The 15426-nt window shown below is 40.1% G+C and overlaps 1 protein-coding gene across 3 annotated transcripts in view; it reads right to left on the bottom strand.

Moving 5' to 3' along the window:
- The window catches only part of LIMCH1 (LIM and calponin homology domains 1), a 173087-nt gene that overhangs the window by 69843 nt on the left and 87818 nt on the right, over positions 1-15426 (bottom strand). For all 3 annotated transcript variants that reach the window (XM_079306879.1, XM_079306880.1, XM_079306881.1), the window contains exons 4-5: positions 3358-3464; positions 397-427 (exon numbers count right to left, since the gene is read on the bottom strand). In XM_079306879.1, coding sequence (XP_079163005.1) covers positions 397-427; positions 3358-3464 — 138 coding nt within the window. The remainder of the gene's footprint in view (positions 1-396; positions 428-3357; positions 3465-15426) is intronic.

The following is a 15426-nucleotide window of genomic DNA, read 5'->3' as shown; positions in this document are numbered from 1 at the left end:
TAGCAAACCTGATAGTAAGTCCTTGCATTTTGCTTCATTTAAAATACTTTCTGCAACTGTACTCTATGCCTATACACTTGTGAAGGGCTACAAAAGTGTGGCTTCATGGTTGAATCAAGATTGTTCCCAAAAACACCACACTGGAATGCACAGAAATCACTTTGTTTATCACTTGTCTAAGAGTATCTAAGAAGAGACAAATGTTCTCCATTTTATTTCTATTTTAAGACTGCTTTGCCATAACAGCTCTACCTAAATTTACAGCAGAATCCAGTTAGGTTTTTATTCAGAAGGGCTTTTCAGCAATACTCATGTGTACTCAGTTTTTACTGATATAATTCTTGATCAGGCCAATGACAGGATTAACCAGAGAAAGACTCCAAGTGATGTACTTACATTTTTCAGCTTCCGACTATAGTCAATGTTCCTGGTTGCACACACAAACACATACAAAGATAAAAAAATAAAATAAAATCAGAAAGTAGGCATGCTTTCCAAGAGGCTGCATGCAGCAGATACATTTTCCCTAACAAAAGCCTGCTGAATGCTTCTGCTGCCTGGAAACACATGAAAGTTAAGAAGATGTAGTTCACACATTCATTTATTCATAACATGGGAGTATTTTGTCACCATTATTTCAATCATTAAATTAGAACTCTGAAAGTACAAAAAGAAAATATGTTTATAATGGTCCCACAGTAAAGTAGGACAATGCTAAAAATATTTCCTTTAAACAGAGTTGCTGATTTCTTAAAAAAGGAAAACAAAAGTCCTCACTGCTAAAATACATTCTGGAGTTATCCAACAGTCAGATTCTGCTCCACAACCCATACAGATTCTGGAAGCAGAATAAACAAGTATAACAAGTATAAAAGGCATCACCAAATATTAAGGAAATATTGAGAGTGCTTCTGTGGAAACAAACATTACAAAGAACAAAATGAATGGACGAAGCAACAAAGACCCTGCCATGTAAAACAGAATGTGCCCTGGAAAACATTTGTTTTTAAAATGTATACTTGAGCACTCAGACTCAACATTGGCATCATCCTTCTCAATTTATTTTTTCTCTTATGTTCATGGAAGAGTGGCAGTTTCGTGTTAAAAACAACAAGGTGCAAACATAAACATTTCAAACTCCAGCAAAGAAAGCATTAAAAAATGAAGGAAATATGTATCACATTTAGGTGCTGAAAACTAAATAAGACTTCTTGAGTTTTAGTAAAGATTGTATCCTGATTATTTATAGCAGAGATGTTTTCTACTACAACAGTAAGACCACTCCAGCATTAAAGTTTATCTGACAAAACTAAAAATAAATGTACTCAAATCTGTTAGAACAACAAAAGCCTAAATAGAGGCAATGGCAAACAAAGTATTTTGGATAACATCTTTTTAAGCCAAAATTTTGTCCACTAATACCCACACAATAAGAAAAATAGAATAGTCCTGATTTTTTCCTCAGTAAAACAACAGTGGAAAAGAGATTTGTTTAAAAAGTCACAAAAAAATTCCTTACAGCATTAGCTCATAAGTTTTATAAGCAGAGTGATCCAAAAAATAGATCTAATGCATGCCTCAATTAACATCTATACAGAAAAAAATTTGTTACAACGTCATTATATTAAACATGTGCAATAATGCCATACCCATCCTTTACCACAGAAAACATAATATTTTTACCATGTTTAAAAAAACCACCCAAAAAGTCTTCAAAGAGGGAAAAAATCACCTTCATGCTTTGGGAACTAGCTAGCAGAAGACAGCCATCAGCATATTTCTCTAAAACAGTCATGGACTTGGCTTGTACACCTCAACTCAGTTACTCAGCGTGAACTTGGACGGTGCTAGGAAAACATTTGGCTCATTTCCACAGCTGCTTTCTCTGAAGCCCTCATCTGCAGCACAGGGCCAGGCCAGCTCTGGGGAGTTTACAGTGCCAGGTTTAATTTGGTGACAGCTCTGCTTCGAGCTCCACCCTCTCAAAGCTTCTCAACCTGCCTCCACCAAGGTACTCCATCCATCCACAGTCCCAAAAGATGAAGGTTTTTATCAGAAAGACTCTTCCTCCCTGGTTTCATATGGAAATTAGGGGTTTATATGAAGATTACAGGTTGCTTTGCAACTCTCTGCAGTCAATCGCAATGATTTTACAGGAAATCATGAAGAATGTATTTCATTGAAGTATTATCAGATTTAGAAAAAATACATGACATAGCCCCCACTCATTGCCATGCAGAGGGCAAAAAGAACCTCATGTTAAGAGTCAGAAACTTGGGAAGGAGCTAAAAATGGCATTCCTGGAAACAAGGACACTGTCCAATTTGATTTTCAGAGCCTTTGAATTTTCCCAGACAATGCCTGAACACTATGAAAACTTGCCCAGCTTCCATTGCCAGAAAGGAATAAAAGAGTGCTACTGAAATTTAGTAAATTGTTTCAATATAGTTTTCTAAAATGGATATGGACCAGGATTTCATTAGTGATCTTTTTGACCAAATGAAATTAGACCATTCAATCAACTCAGCAACATTTGCTTGTCTATAGAGCAATAACTCCTGTTATAACTGCAATATTACATGATAGACCCAAAAATTTAAGGAAAACTTCTAAGTGACTACCAATTATAAATTTTGTTGATTTTATGAAAGTGTGGGGTGCTTTTGCTTTTGCTTTTAAAAGGTTGGGGTGCAATTTGTGTGGGAGTGTGGGTTTTGTGAAAAACTATCTAAATTGTGGCATTTCCAGTTCACACAGACTTCCTCAGCCCAATTACTGCCTATCTCAAGCTATAGCTCTTGCAGAAAAGTGACCATGCTATGTCTGCATCTCACAGAACCTGAGAAGCCTCTAAATATCCTATATTGCACCATCAGAACAGTTTAATCTGAAATAACAGAGCTGTGACTTCTTGTCCCCTAGACTACAATATTTTATTAGTTGGACAGACAAAGAAAGTCATCAATTTAGATTAGGAAAACCCCTAAATCCCTCAGAATTTCATTGCCTAAGAGAGCATTTTCACAACATCGCAGAATAAACTGAGTTGGAAAGGACCCACAAGGATCAAGTCCAGCTCCTAGTTCTGCACAGGATATCCCCAAGAGTCACACCACAGAATTGAGAGCATTCTCCAAATCTTATTTTACAGAGCTGTGGTTGATGTCTCTGGGAAAAAATCTGTTAAACACAGCAATCTATTTGTCCAAACACTGAAAGTTTCCGAAACCTCTGCTTCCTATTTGCCTTACACTAATTACAGTTCTATAGCCTTTTTGCTCATTCTTAAATATTTACTATAGCATCACATGTACCTCAGGCTGCAACATGCTAGTCACAGACTGCTGTTGTACTTACTTGATGGTTACTCTGTTTGATGTGTCCTGCAGATCACCAGGATCAAAAAGCTGAGATTCTTTAAGTCCCAGTTCCTTGCAGCCTCTTAAGAATAATATGATATTATCCTGAAAAGAGACAAAAAGCATAAAACCTCAACACTTTAAACTCTCTTTAACTGAAAAAATATCTTACCAAACCAACTTCTCCCTAATTCAGTAACTGCTCATGAACAACCACACCATTAGCTAAATGAAGAACCAAATACATTTCCAGTCACATACTTTAAGAAGTCTGTGTAGATTTTGTTTGAAAACCAGATACGTATGAAACTTTTTTCTTTTTCTTCTTTTTCCAAGATATGTAACTACAACAAGCTTGTTGATTTGCTTCTTTTCAAACACAGAAATTGGCAACTTCCTTAACTGGAAATGACCCACTAATTTCTCCACTTACTGCTGGAGGCTGCCACACAACCTTAGCATGTTATGAAGTAGAAAAGACATGATTTTTGCAGGGAGCAGGAAGAGTAGATATGAAAAAGCTCACCACCATTTAAGCAATCAATTTGTTCAGAAAACACTTTGCATGTCAGACATGACCAATCCAGTTAACACAACTATTCTCCTGCCTCTCCAAATGTTACCAGTCAGAAGTCACTGAGAAGAGAGATAGGTGCTTTCTCCTGAAACAAAAAACCTTGAAGCTACACCACAAGGTCACTGTCTCTAAGAAGAAACAACACCAATTTTGTAATGCTTCTTATGGAGGACTTATCTTTTCAAAGTGTAAAAGTTAGAAGTCAATAACTAAGAGAGGCTAAGTAACAACTGATACAAGTCTCTTTGAAACCAAGTCCAAACAATGACACTTTGGTTTGCACCAAGGAGATGAATCTGCATGGGTGCATACACAGTTCATACAGGTTTTATGCATATGCATGTACACCACTCCCCTGTTACAGAACCAGTGAACGTTTTACATGGATAAATCTTGCAGGCCAGTAGCGAGTAAGTTTTTATATATATACATTTCTAGAACAGCAACTGCAATGGTAGATGTGTGGACAAGTAAAGATACAATGTAAAGCTTGATATTCTTTGAGGAGTCTCATCTCAAACCTAAAGCTAAACTGCCACTGCACATAATGAAGAGTTACAGAGAAACTGAACCACAGCGTGAGATGGAGACCTGTTTTCATAAAAGCTGGGAAGCAGAGGAGCCTGGCAGTGTTCAGCTCTTACCCACTCTGCATGACAGGGCAGGATTGGTGAGCAGGGCTCTCCCCACATCTGCTCCCTTTCCTGGGGCTCGGGGAGAGCAGCCCTGTCTGCTCTGCTAGCAGCATGCTAATCGCCGTGGCCCTCGCATGCCAACACTCTCGCACACAAAGCTCGCCAGCCACACCATAGAAAACACAGACTTGGAAATTCAGAGGAGTTCAAATCTCCCTTTCTTCCCTGGCTGCAACTTAACAGCTCTGGAGGGGAGCCAGCAGGGGGAAGGAACAGCATTTGAGAGAGCAGAGAGCCCATAACCCAGAGAGACAGCATCATTCATGACATGAAAAGATGCCTGTAAAATTTTCCATCTGGCTTACTGTTTGCATTATAATTTTTCCAACTGCATCGTGAATAACTCTTATGTTTAGTCTTTGATGGAGGACAGTCCTGGTCACTCTCAAATAGTTGGTGGAGCAATGTGTGAATCTAACAAATTGAACAAAAATGCAAAAGCATTAAAAAATTCCTAACAATATTTCCAAATTTAACAAAAATATACAGGACACTGAGGTCATAGTAACCTAACAGACTTAGAAAACAATCAAAGGAGGAAGAATGCTGAAGATAACTAATTGCACCGATCTTTATGCCAGAAATTCAAATCTGAGTTATAATAAGCAGTAATAAAAATACCAGTTATTTGGCAGCCACATAGCTTGGAAACTCAGTTCCTCTGGTGAACAAATGCCTACTTCTCAAAAAAAAACCAGCATCACCTACTCCAGTCTGGCTACATGCTTTTATTTTGATGGTCATCATATGAATAATGTTTGCCAACAGTCACTAACACTATCACCCAAACAATTCCTAAGACAGCTGGTATCTTGTATGGGCACAAATAACCACACGTGCCAACAAGTTGCAATCAGTGAGAAATTTCTGCTTTTGCTAACAATCTCATAATTATTACTTCCCCATGGTCCTAAAAACGGCACTTTTTAAAAAAGGATTGAAGAAAAATCCGACAAAGAAAATGCTTTCAAGTGATATATTTACTCCAGGACACCTGCCTAGGCTGCCTAATCCCAAGCCAAAAATGTATCTCATACTACTGCAAAACTAAACTTTTCCTGGTTTGCTCTAGTACAGATGAAATTCACATTTTTTAGTTCCATTGAGTCACTGGAGTAAAGCACTCCTAAGCCACTAAAGAGAGTCTTAAAGTTAATACCCAGCTTCCAGAAAAGTTTCTCTCAGGATTACTAAATCTTGCATTGACCAGGTTCTGATTCGTTCAGTTCTCAGAAAAATTTGCTTTTATCTTCCAAGAGAATTTATTGTTCAGGATCTGTTAACTGCAATTATGCATTTTTTGTAGTCCCCTAAAATGATGCTCTTTGTCATTGCTGAAGAAATTAAAGAAAGCGGAAAAAACAGTAGACAGATATAAAAACCATCCTTACTTTAAATAGGTAACTGAAAAGACACATTTAATGTGCCTTCCCAGCTCCTTACAACTTGGCAGAGTTAAATAGGTCATGCAAATGGGTCACACTGCAGTGGCAAGGATTTCAGGGTGGCCAGCTGCTGTGCCTCAGCTAAGGGAGCAGTATCTTTTACAGTGGTCTCAGAAGACACATGACCAGAATTTGGTCCCTCTGGCACCTCCCACGAGGCACTATCACACAATTTCCTCAATATATTAAATGGAGAAGATACTGCTTTTCTCTCAGTTATTACTTTCTGCAGCTGCAGTGTTGGAGTAGACAGAGAACTGGTCACTTGGTCAGCACATAATTTCCTACAGCCTCAGAGGACCTGCAGGTGTCTCTTGCTGGCTCCTCTTGGTTTTATCCCACATCCCTATACAATCAAAAATCTTCTTCTGGCTTTTGTCCTTCATACACACAGGGGAAGAGCAAGCAGATAGGCTATAGCCTAAATTTATTTTGCAAATTTTCTCTATTCCGTTAATATATAGAATTTTATGTCTTTAAACATCTATATTATATAGATCTACAAATTATAAATCTGTAATCTACAGATATCACAGGTATCTATAAAATTTTATCTATGTTTAATCTCTAAAATGACAGAAAGTCTAAATAGGCTGCATAGAGAAGACAAATGCTTCAGGGTGGTGACAGACCCAGGACACAAACACAGGATACACTGACAGGTTAAATCCCAACCCCTTTCTGCTTGTCTCAGCAGAGTCCTGACAGTCACTACAAGCAATGTAATTTAATTGTAAGTATAGAAAATAAGAAAATATTAATGTAAATGTTCCACTATCCTGAATTTCAGGAACAAAAAATTAACCAACATATAAAACTGTCAACTCTCAGGCAAAGCCAAGCATGAACCAGTAAGATCATCATGGACAGATAAGGGTGCAGAGCACTGACTCCCTGAGAACTTAGTCAGAAGGATGAAGGGGAAGGAAGGGAAAAACCCTCCTGCTCTCACAGCTGCATTTCAACACTGTCACCTTTTGATCTTTTCTGGTGTGTCATCTGGCAGACTCACCTCTACAAAATCACTTTGTCAGGACAATTATCTGAAGATAATGCAGAGAGAGTAGGTGATGGTGGGGTTATACCTTCGTGAACGTGGAGGGAGAGAATAAGGCAGGGGCGGAGAAGATAATATACTACTCACTTCTAGTATTTTTTTTTGTTGTTGTTTTAACCTGTGTGTTATAAATATGAAAAAATGTTCACTGTATTGCATTAAGTAATTTTCCTCACGCACAGAGTGGAGCAGAAAATCCTGAACCCTGTAAAAAACCCCCCAGAAATTGGCAGTTGAGCAGGACAGACACCCTGGAAAGTCACCGTAAATTCACACAGTAGCACTGCCAACACACAAGATAGTTCAAGCTAGCGAGAATCAAATATTCACAGCAGGCAAATTCTCTCCATAGGATCTGCTGATCAGATGCAATGGCAAACAGCTTGAATTTGGCCCACTTCCATTCCTTTCATCCTCCACAATACATACAAAACAGTCTCACTGTATTCGCACTGCAAATCAGGTCTGCAGCTTATCACTGTGGAGCCATCGTTTGTCAGATGCGCTACTGCACGGCCCGGATGAGATATTCAGATAAACTTGGGGAAAATAAAAGCAAGCCAAGCTGTATGTCTGCACAGAACATTGAATAAAATGCCAAATACATGCCACTTCTGCAAGCTGGAGATATTATTAGCTGCCAGTAGTGCTGCTCTGTTTTGCAGGACAGCTGCAGACAAACAGGTGGCCTTTTTCATTTCTGGAATGCTGATATTTTCCCTGCTCCAGAATAAATTATAATATCTCTAAAATGAAACTTAAAAGAAAAATCCAAACTGCTTTTCTGAGTAGTTTCCAATAGACTCTTAAAAGCTTTTTGTTTGGTCTCAACATTTCTTCCTAATTTCCTTACTTTTCCATTTTACGTTAGAAATTAGTGTTAATAATTTATCTATATAAAAGCAGTGGATCTTGCCTGATTCACAGGTTCATAGAAATACTGAAATATTTAGTTCAAGTCCATCAGGAAAAAACTTCTATGAGAACTTTACCTATATATGTATACATGTGTGTATATATCTATGTAGATATATATGTATGTATACATATACACATGCATACATATATATACATATATCTATATATGCATTGCTATTTCTCTAGTATGTTTTTCTGTGTATATTAACTATATACATATGTTTAACAATATATATGTGTATATGTGTTCATGTGTATGTTTTACTGTTAATCCAATATGTTTAGCTGTATATATAATAAAACTAGATAAAAAATTGTTTTCTGTGGCAAACTCCAAATCAGTAGATTTGGAAGGAAATGGATCATAGTTAGCACACATTCACTTAGAAGCTGAGGATGGTTAATTTCCAGAAGAAGGCTGAGAACTGAAGGCACCTCCCAGAATAGCAAAGGGAAGACAGGGCTGCTTGCACCCCGTAAGGACTGTGGCACACAATAGCCGCACCCACGAAAATTAAATAAAGTAGTGGGAATAAACCCAAAAAGACGTGATCCCTGCGAGCAGGGAGGGGAAGCAGGACTTACCAGCCCGCCAGCCGGACCGATCCTCGCCTCCCGGGGCCGCGACCCCGCGGCGGGGCGGCAGCGGGGCCGGGGAGCGCAGCGGGGCCGGGAGCGCAGCGGGGCCGGGAGCGCAGCGGGGCCGGGGAGAGCAGCGGGGCCGGGGAGAGCAGCGGGGCCGGGAGAGCAGCGGGGCCGGGAGCGCAGCGGGGCCGGGGAGAGCAGCGGGGCCGGGAGCGCAGCGGGGCCGGGAGCGCAGCGGGGCCGGGGAGAGCAGCGGGGCCGGGAGCGCAGCGGGGCCGGGAGCGCAGCGGGGCCGGGAGAGCAGCGGGGCCGGGGAGCGCAGCGGGGCCGGGGAGCCGCAGCCCCCGCACTCCACCCACGGCAGCGGCGCTTCCCGGCACCCGCCCGGGCCCGCGGGGGGACGGCACAGGGCGGGAGGCAGCGCCGGGCGCGGATGGTGCGAGCCGAAAGGCGAGAGGCAGGTCCAGGGAACGAACAGCGTGATGGTCAGATTGAATCAGGAGGAGCAGGGCTCACCGGGCGGGCGCGGCACTGGCCAGCCGCACAGGGGGAGCCTTGCAGCGCGCCCCTGAGAAGCTGACGAAAGCTGCCTTTGCCAAGAAAGCCCAGCGTCTTTCCGCTTCGTTTTGGGCAGCCAAGAAGGCAAAGATGTGTCTCCTCCAATAACAGTCCTGCTTTCTTGTCAGAAAAGCAATAAAACCTTTAAAATGGGTGAAGAAATGGACTAGTTGGTAGTGTACTGCAACTGCACAAAACACACCAGAAACCCCAAACGTGGCTCGAAGTGACTTTCAGGTAATATCTAAGTCTGGTTGGAGATAAAAATCATAGAATCATAAAGTCATCAAGTTAGAAAAGACCTTCAAGGTCATCTAGTGCTACCATCCACCCAGCACTACCCCTGTAACCCCTAAACCACATCAACCAGTGCCAGATCCAGATGTGCCTTGAACACCTGCAGAGATGTGACTTCACATCCATGGGCAACCTATTTCAATGCCTGGTCATCCTACAACAACATCCTACAATTTTTTTCTAATACTCAATCTGAATTTCCTGTCTCATTTTAAAGTCACGTCCTTTAGTCCTCTCACTGTAGGCACAGCAGAAGAGACTAGCCCTCACCTCACTACAACCTCCTTTTGTGTACTTAGAGTCCACCCTAAGCCTCCTGTTCTCCAGACTAAACAACCCCAATCCCTTTGGGTGTCTCAGTATCTGACTCCAAAGGTAACTTGGCTGGAAGTGCCAAGGTGTTTAGATCCTGCTGCTCCAAGCAGGCAAGAAGTGCACAACTTTGATGTTGCTATTGATTGTATAAAAACTTACAATTTTTCAACAATGTGAATAGAAGCTGAGCAAGGGAGGGAACATGAGCAAGAGCAGACTTCATCCCAACAGGCAGAAGCAAACCACGGGAGGGTGGGAGGGGTGCACACAGCATAAGCACAAGGCTGATGCTATGACTTCACTAGTTAAGTAGGTCCTGATATTACCCCTTTCTACATCAGGTCATTATCCCTGAAGGCACAAATAAAACATTTAAACAAATGGGGGCTCAGTCAACCTCCATGTCTTTGGGGGAGAAAGCAGATGATGATCAGATGATGTGAACTCTCTCAAATTTGCCAAACTCAAGATACACCCTAAGATGGCTTTGTTTACAGCACTGAAGACAGAACATAGGCAGGCAGGGAAAAAAACCCAAAACATTTCCAGGCTATTCAGTGGCTCTGATGCTGATGAAATCACAGCCAGATGACAAACAGATGTTAGATTTAACCAGGTCTTGAAGAGGGGATACCTATCTGATGGCATGTTCTATGGTAACAGCCATGCTATGGCCAAGGAAGAGGATAATATTTCCTTTTGACCCCTTCTCTGCAGCTCAGCCTCTCAGCTTTTTAGTACCAGATGATAGTAAGTGGCTTGTGAGGGATTTGGTCTCTGTTTTATGACTTCTTCTACCCACCTTGCACATTTTTTAACCATTTTTGTGAATAAAGTTCACAAAGACCAGGGTTAAAAACAAGCTCTCATACAGTCAATTGTAGCCAAGCACTCCTAGAAGCCACTGGGAATTCACCTTGCAAATCCAGAACCACATGGATTAAAGCACAAAACCAGCAAAAACATAAGGTTCCTTTTGCTGTGATGGAAAGGAATGTTATTTATTTCACTCTGCCTTCTTGGTGGGTCTATGAAGTGGGTCAATACAAAAGTTATGTCAGAGTGGGTTGGGAAAAGAGCTACAAAAGAGACAAGAATGAAAGAAGCATCACAACATCATGCTCTGAGGGCAACCTGAGCTCCCATCTGTGGCAGCTACTTCTTACCCATCCTCCTGGCAATAGTTGCACTGTCTGTCTGAAGGAGAGGAAGAAAGGTCCTGAAGACAAATTTGACCTTTATTTGCACTCACATTATGAGTGCAGGAGTATGACTAACCTAAACACAGATCACAAGGGTTTCAACCCTGAAACCACAGCTAGTGCCAAAACGGCTCCCTCTGGATATCCTCTGGGGAAACTGGGCACTTTCCTTTCTCAGCACATCCCTGCAGCTGTTGTCCCCAAAAATGAGCTCTACAGGAAAATATAAAAATGGGCAAGAAATTCACACCCAAGGAAAAATTGCTGTTTCCTAAGTCTGGTTTATTTGTGTGTTATCATCCAGACCCAAAATATCAAGGAAAGTACAGAGTCGGACTATGGATTTCTAGGTATTCAAAAGACAGCCATCCCAAACAAACTGCTTAAAGAAAACAAAAATACATGTAATTTAAATCTAAAGTTTTAATTCATAAGAACCACTACATCAGATACTGTGTAAACAAAATTTAAGTAAAGGAGACCACCAAAGAAACTAACCTGAGCATTAAATATTGGAGAGTAGTTTTTTTTTTTTTGCTAGACATAGTGTTAAAGCTTATCACTCTGCATACAAAAAACAAACAAACAAAAACATAGATAAATAAATTTTAATTACCTCTTGAGCGATATATCCAAAAGATACAGCCCTAGGGTAGACAAAGGAACACCACAAATAGCTTAATCTCCAACCTAAGTAAGTGCTTCATATGTTAGGTATAGTCATCAGTTAAACCAAGCAGTGCTGAATAAACCTGTGCCTTTCCAGACTGCTGTCAGGGCAATTGTGTGTTAAGCCATGGCACAGCAGAAACTTTAAAAAAACTATTTATGTATTCCTGATAAGAGGGGTACTTTTGGTAATAAACATGATTACCATTGCAAAGCAAATGTATGTGCTAAGATTTATTCCATGTTTTCCTTAATTATATTAGCAAGTCTACAAAAGAGAATACCATTTTCTCACATAACATGGCTTCTTTTCTCTGCCTGCTGAGTCCAAGCTTCATAGGATCCCTTTGGTCACATTTGATATCCCAGGGCACTGATACCCAACACCTGCTTTCTATATTTTGACTTGACTGTAGAGAAAATAACCTTGTTTTCCAGGAAGAGCAGTGTTGACTATTCAAGGGACCTAGCTCCAGGAAACCATCAGATTTAATTTGCAAAAATACCTTAGGGATGGATTGGGTCATGAAGAGAAGAAAATGTGGAAGAAAATTTCTGTACATCATGAGCCTGTCCATCTGAAAACATGTTACTGATTGTATTATTAATTATTTGACCAGCATCATCTATTATAAACCAGTACAGGTAACACAAAGTATGATCAGGGCATCTGCATGCAGCTTCAGAGATTACTATCTGCAAAAATACTTCTCAACTTGTGATCACTAGTGACTGCTTTTATTATTTCTCTGTCACTACATCCAAAGCAGATAACAAAGACAAAAAAATAAAGGTAACAAAAAGAGCAATAGTGAGAATTATACATAACGTTTTTATGATACACAAGAACCTGATTAATTAGAGACACAAAACTGCCTTAGAGATGTAGCCTCAATTCTTACCTATTACCAATTCTTACCTTATCAGCTGTCTTCCCAATCAGGCACAGAAACAGATTTCATCACAATTGTATAATCCCCAAAATACAGGGTTTTAATGGAAATATGTACATGATTAACATAATCTGAAGTTTTGTGACATCCAGCTGTATTGGGCCAGCTGAGCATTCAGGGGCCGAGAACAGCTGAAATTTTCTACAGTTTACTTTTAAGGTCTGAAACTGTGAAGGTACAAAAGAAATTGGTACCTATAATTAAAATATTACTTTAAACTGCTAAAACTGAATGTATGACCACCACCTGGCAGCCTCATAACACTTTTTCTAATTGCAGTAACTACTCCCTTCTAGTATGACTTTACTTTCTTGCCCCTTTTCTTTTGTATGGTATATTTCCTTTAGCTTGGTATATTAAATAAAGCTATCTTCCATTTAAGGCAGAAAATTGTAATTTGTCAATACTTGGACTTCTCTCAGTAGACAACAATCTACCTCAGGGATCAGGACACTGCATCCCAAGTTGTTGGAGGGCCTCTTCATCCCTCTGTCCAAGTACAACTGCTGTAGGTGGGCCCAAAAGATGCAGGAAAGCTGCCTGTGGGGGCCGGGGGCCTGGCAGTAGCTGTTAAAATCAGACCAAATCTCTATTCCCCAAGGCAAACAGCAAAATAGTGAAACCGCCAAGGAGAACTCATTCCTGTTCAGTTCATGACCTCTGCAAAAAAAGCAACAAATTCCACTTCTCCTTTCAAACTAAACATCTACTCTTTATTGCCAAAGAATATGTTTTAATAATCTGTGGTGTTCAAGGTTTGATAAACATCAGAAATCTTTCTGCTGCTGTTACATGATACCTGACATACATTATCCCCCCACTCACAGCTTTGCATTTTCATGACAACATTACATAAAACCAACTGGACTTCTTAAATGTACATGTTGGGGTCTCCTTAAAACACTTCTAAAAGAAGCTGTTCAAGTCCAAAAAACACAATTTTTTAAAATTGGCTATTTATACTGAATGAAGTTCCAGCACATTCCCTATGAAAAACCTACCTTATTGTTTTTAATTCCACTAAAAAATAAATAGAAAGCTTTCATATTTAGGTGTCTAGAATTACTTTGGTGAGGAAAAGGAAGGGGAAGAAAATTAATAATTTTCAATTTTCTGCAAGTGAATTTTACAGACAATAAAAATAGCTGCGCAAAAATATGCTCAGTAAATCAGTGTCCATTTGTGACTTTGACCCTATACAGTATAACAGCCTGAATTATTGAATACTCCAATACTATATCCATGTATCTGTTGTTGCTTTTCCAGATATGAAAATAAACATTTTGTGTCTAGATGGCATGGCCATAATTATCTCCAGCTATGGTGGGATTTTTTATGGTAAATATTCATGGCAAGATGAGCTACCCAATAGTCTGGCAGTGATTTCTTTTCCATTTTTTTTCAATCATCAGTAAGCAGTCTCTAGATTCAAGACATAGCAGGACTATTCCTGAAGACATTGTAGCTGTAAACCTAGATTGACTACACAGAATAGCCTACTTAAATTACTTAAATTGCTACTGTTCCCTAAGTCTGTAGTGGTCATGCAAGCATGCCTTTGAAGAGCCATTTGGAAATCAGAATTCATGGATTACATCTGGATGCCAGTGTAATTTGCAGTTGTGAAGACTAAGACTAAGCACAATAATGTAATGTATTCAAGAAGCAGAATTTCCCTACCTTAATGGAACAAAATCAGTGATTAAAGCAAGAGAGAAAAAACAGATGACTTATTTAATATGGTGCATTCCTACTGCAAAGCATTTTCCCAGCTCTTTCACAATGTCTTTGTTTTAGTTCCTCTGGGCAGCAGAACAGAGGATGGGAAAGGATGTGTCCTCTTACAGGACTGATATCCCTGTTCAGTTTTCTTCAATTAAAGGTGTACTACTGCAACACCCACTCTCCCCTCAGAATACACAAAGCAACAAAGGTAGGAAGATGTGTTCACCACATGGATCCCATCAAGTCTTTAGAAACAGGACCTAAACAGTGAAGATGGCAGAAATAGCTTGTCTTGTTTGTTGGTGAAGGGGACAGAAAAGGAAAACAATTCAGCTATCACTGATAATTCATTCTTAAAAATTCAATTAATACCCTACCCTCTGTCCTTGCCAGACCTGAGATAAACTTTTGTTTGTTAGAAGAAAAGAGCCAATCATTCTTATAATTCAGCTAACCTGGGTACAAGCAGTGGCTCCTGCTTACAACAGTCACAAATAAGGCCAGCAGAGATGTTCATGTACCATCAAATAACAAGCTTCCAACTCCTCACCTGCTACTTCTGAAAACTGTTTCAATTTAAAGCCACATTAAAAAAGTAATACAACTTAGCTGATGAGACTGTATAAAGGAAAATGGCAACTTTTACATCAATATGATTTTTTTTCCTTTCCTCAGCATAGAGCTAGGACTCAGAGTTGATCAGAGAGAGGTATATCTATACAGCAGAACCAGTAGAATCTAGCAAGATTATTAGGCCAGGCATCAAAGAGCATGAAAGCAGCTGTACTAGCTCCAGCACCAATAAGAAGCTGCCAACAAATTAGCTGATTTAAAGCACTGCAGAGTCCCAGTCCCCAGCCAACTCACATCTCCAAACCACTCCCATAGGCACAGATTTCTGAAGAATGCAAATGTTACACATGGCTACCCAAAATCAGCTCAAGGCCAGCAGGACTTATTGGCTTTGGCAAGAACTTCTACAGTGCCCTTCCTGGCTACTGGAGAATACATTCAACAGACACAGGACTGCCTTGCTTGAATGTACTGACCCAGCTGACAGTCAGCACTGTG

This window comes from Erithacus rubecula, assembly GCF_903797595.1.
Source record: "Erithacus rubecula genome assembly, chromosome: 5".
NCBI classification, from domain to species: Eukaryota; Metazoa; Chordata; class Aves; order Passeriformes; family Muscicapidae; genus Erithacus; species Erithacus rubecula.
The sequence above is the reverse complement of the archived record's forward strand: the minus strand, read 5'-3'. Positions and strand labels throughout refer to the sequence as shown.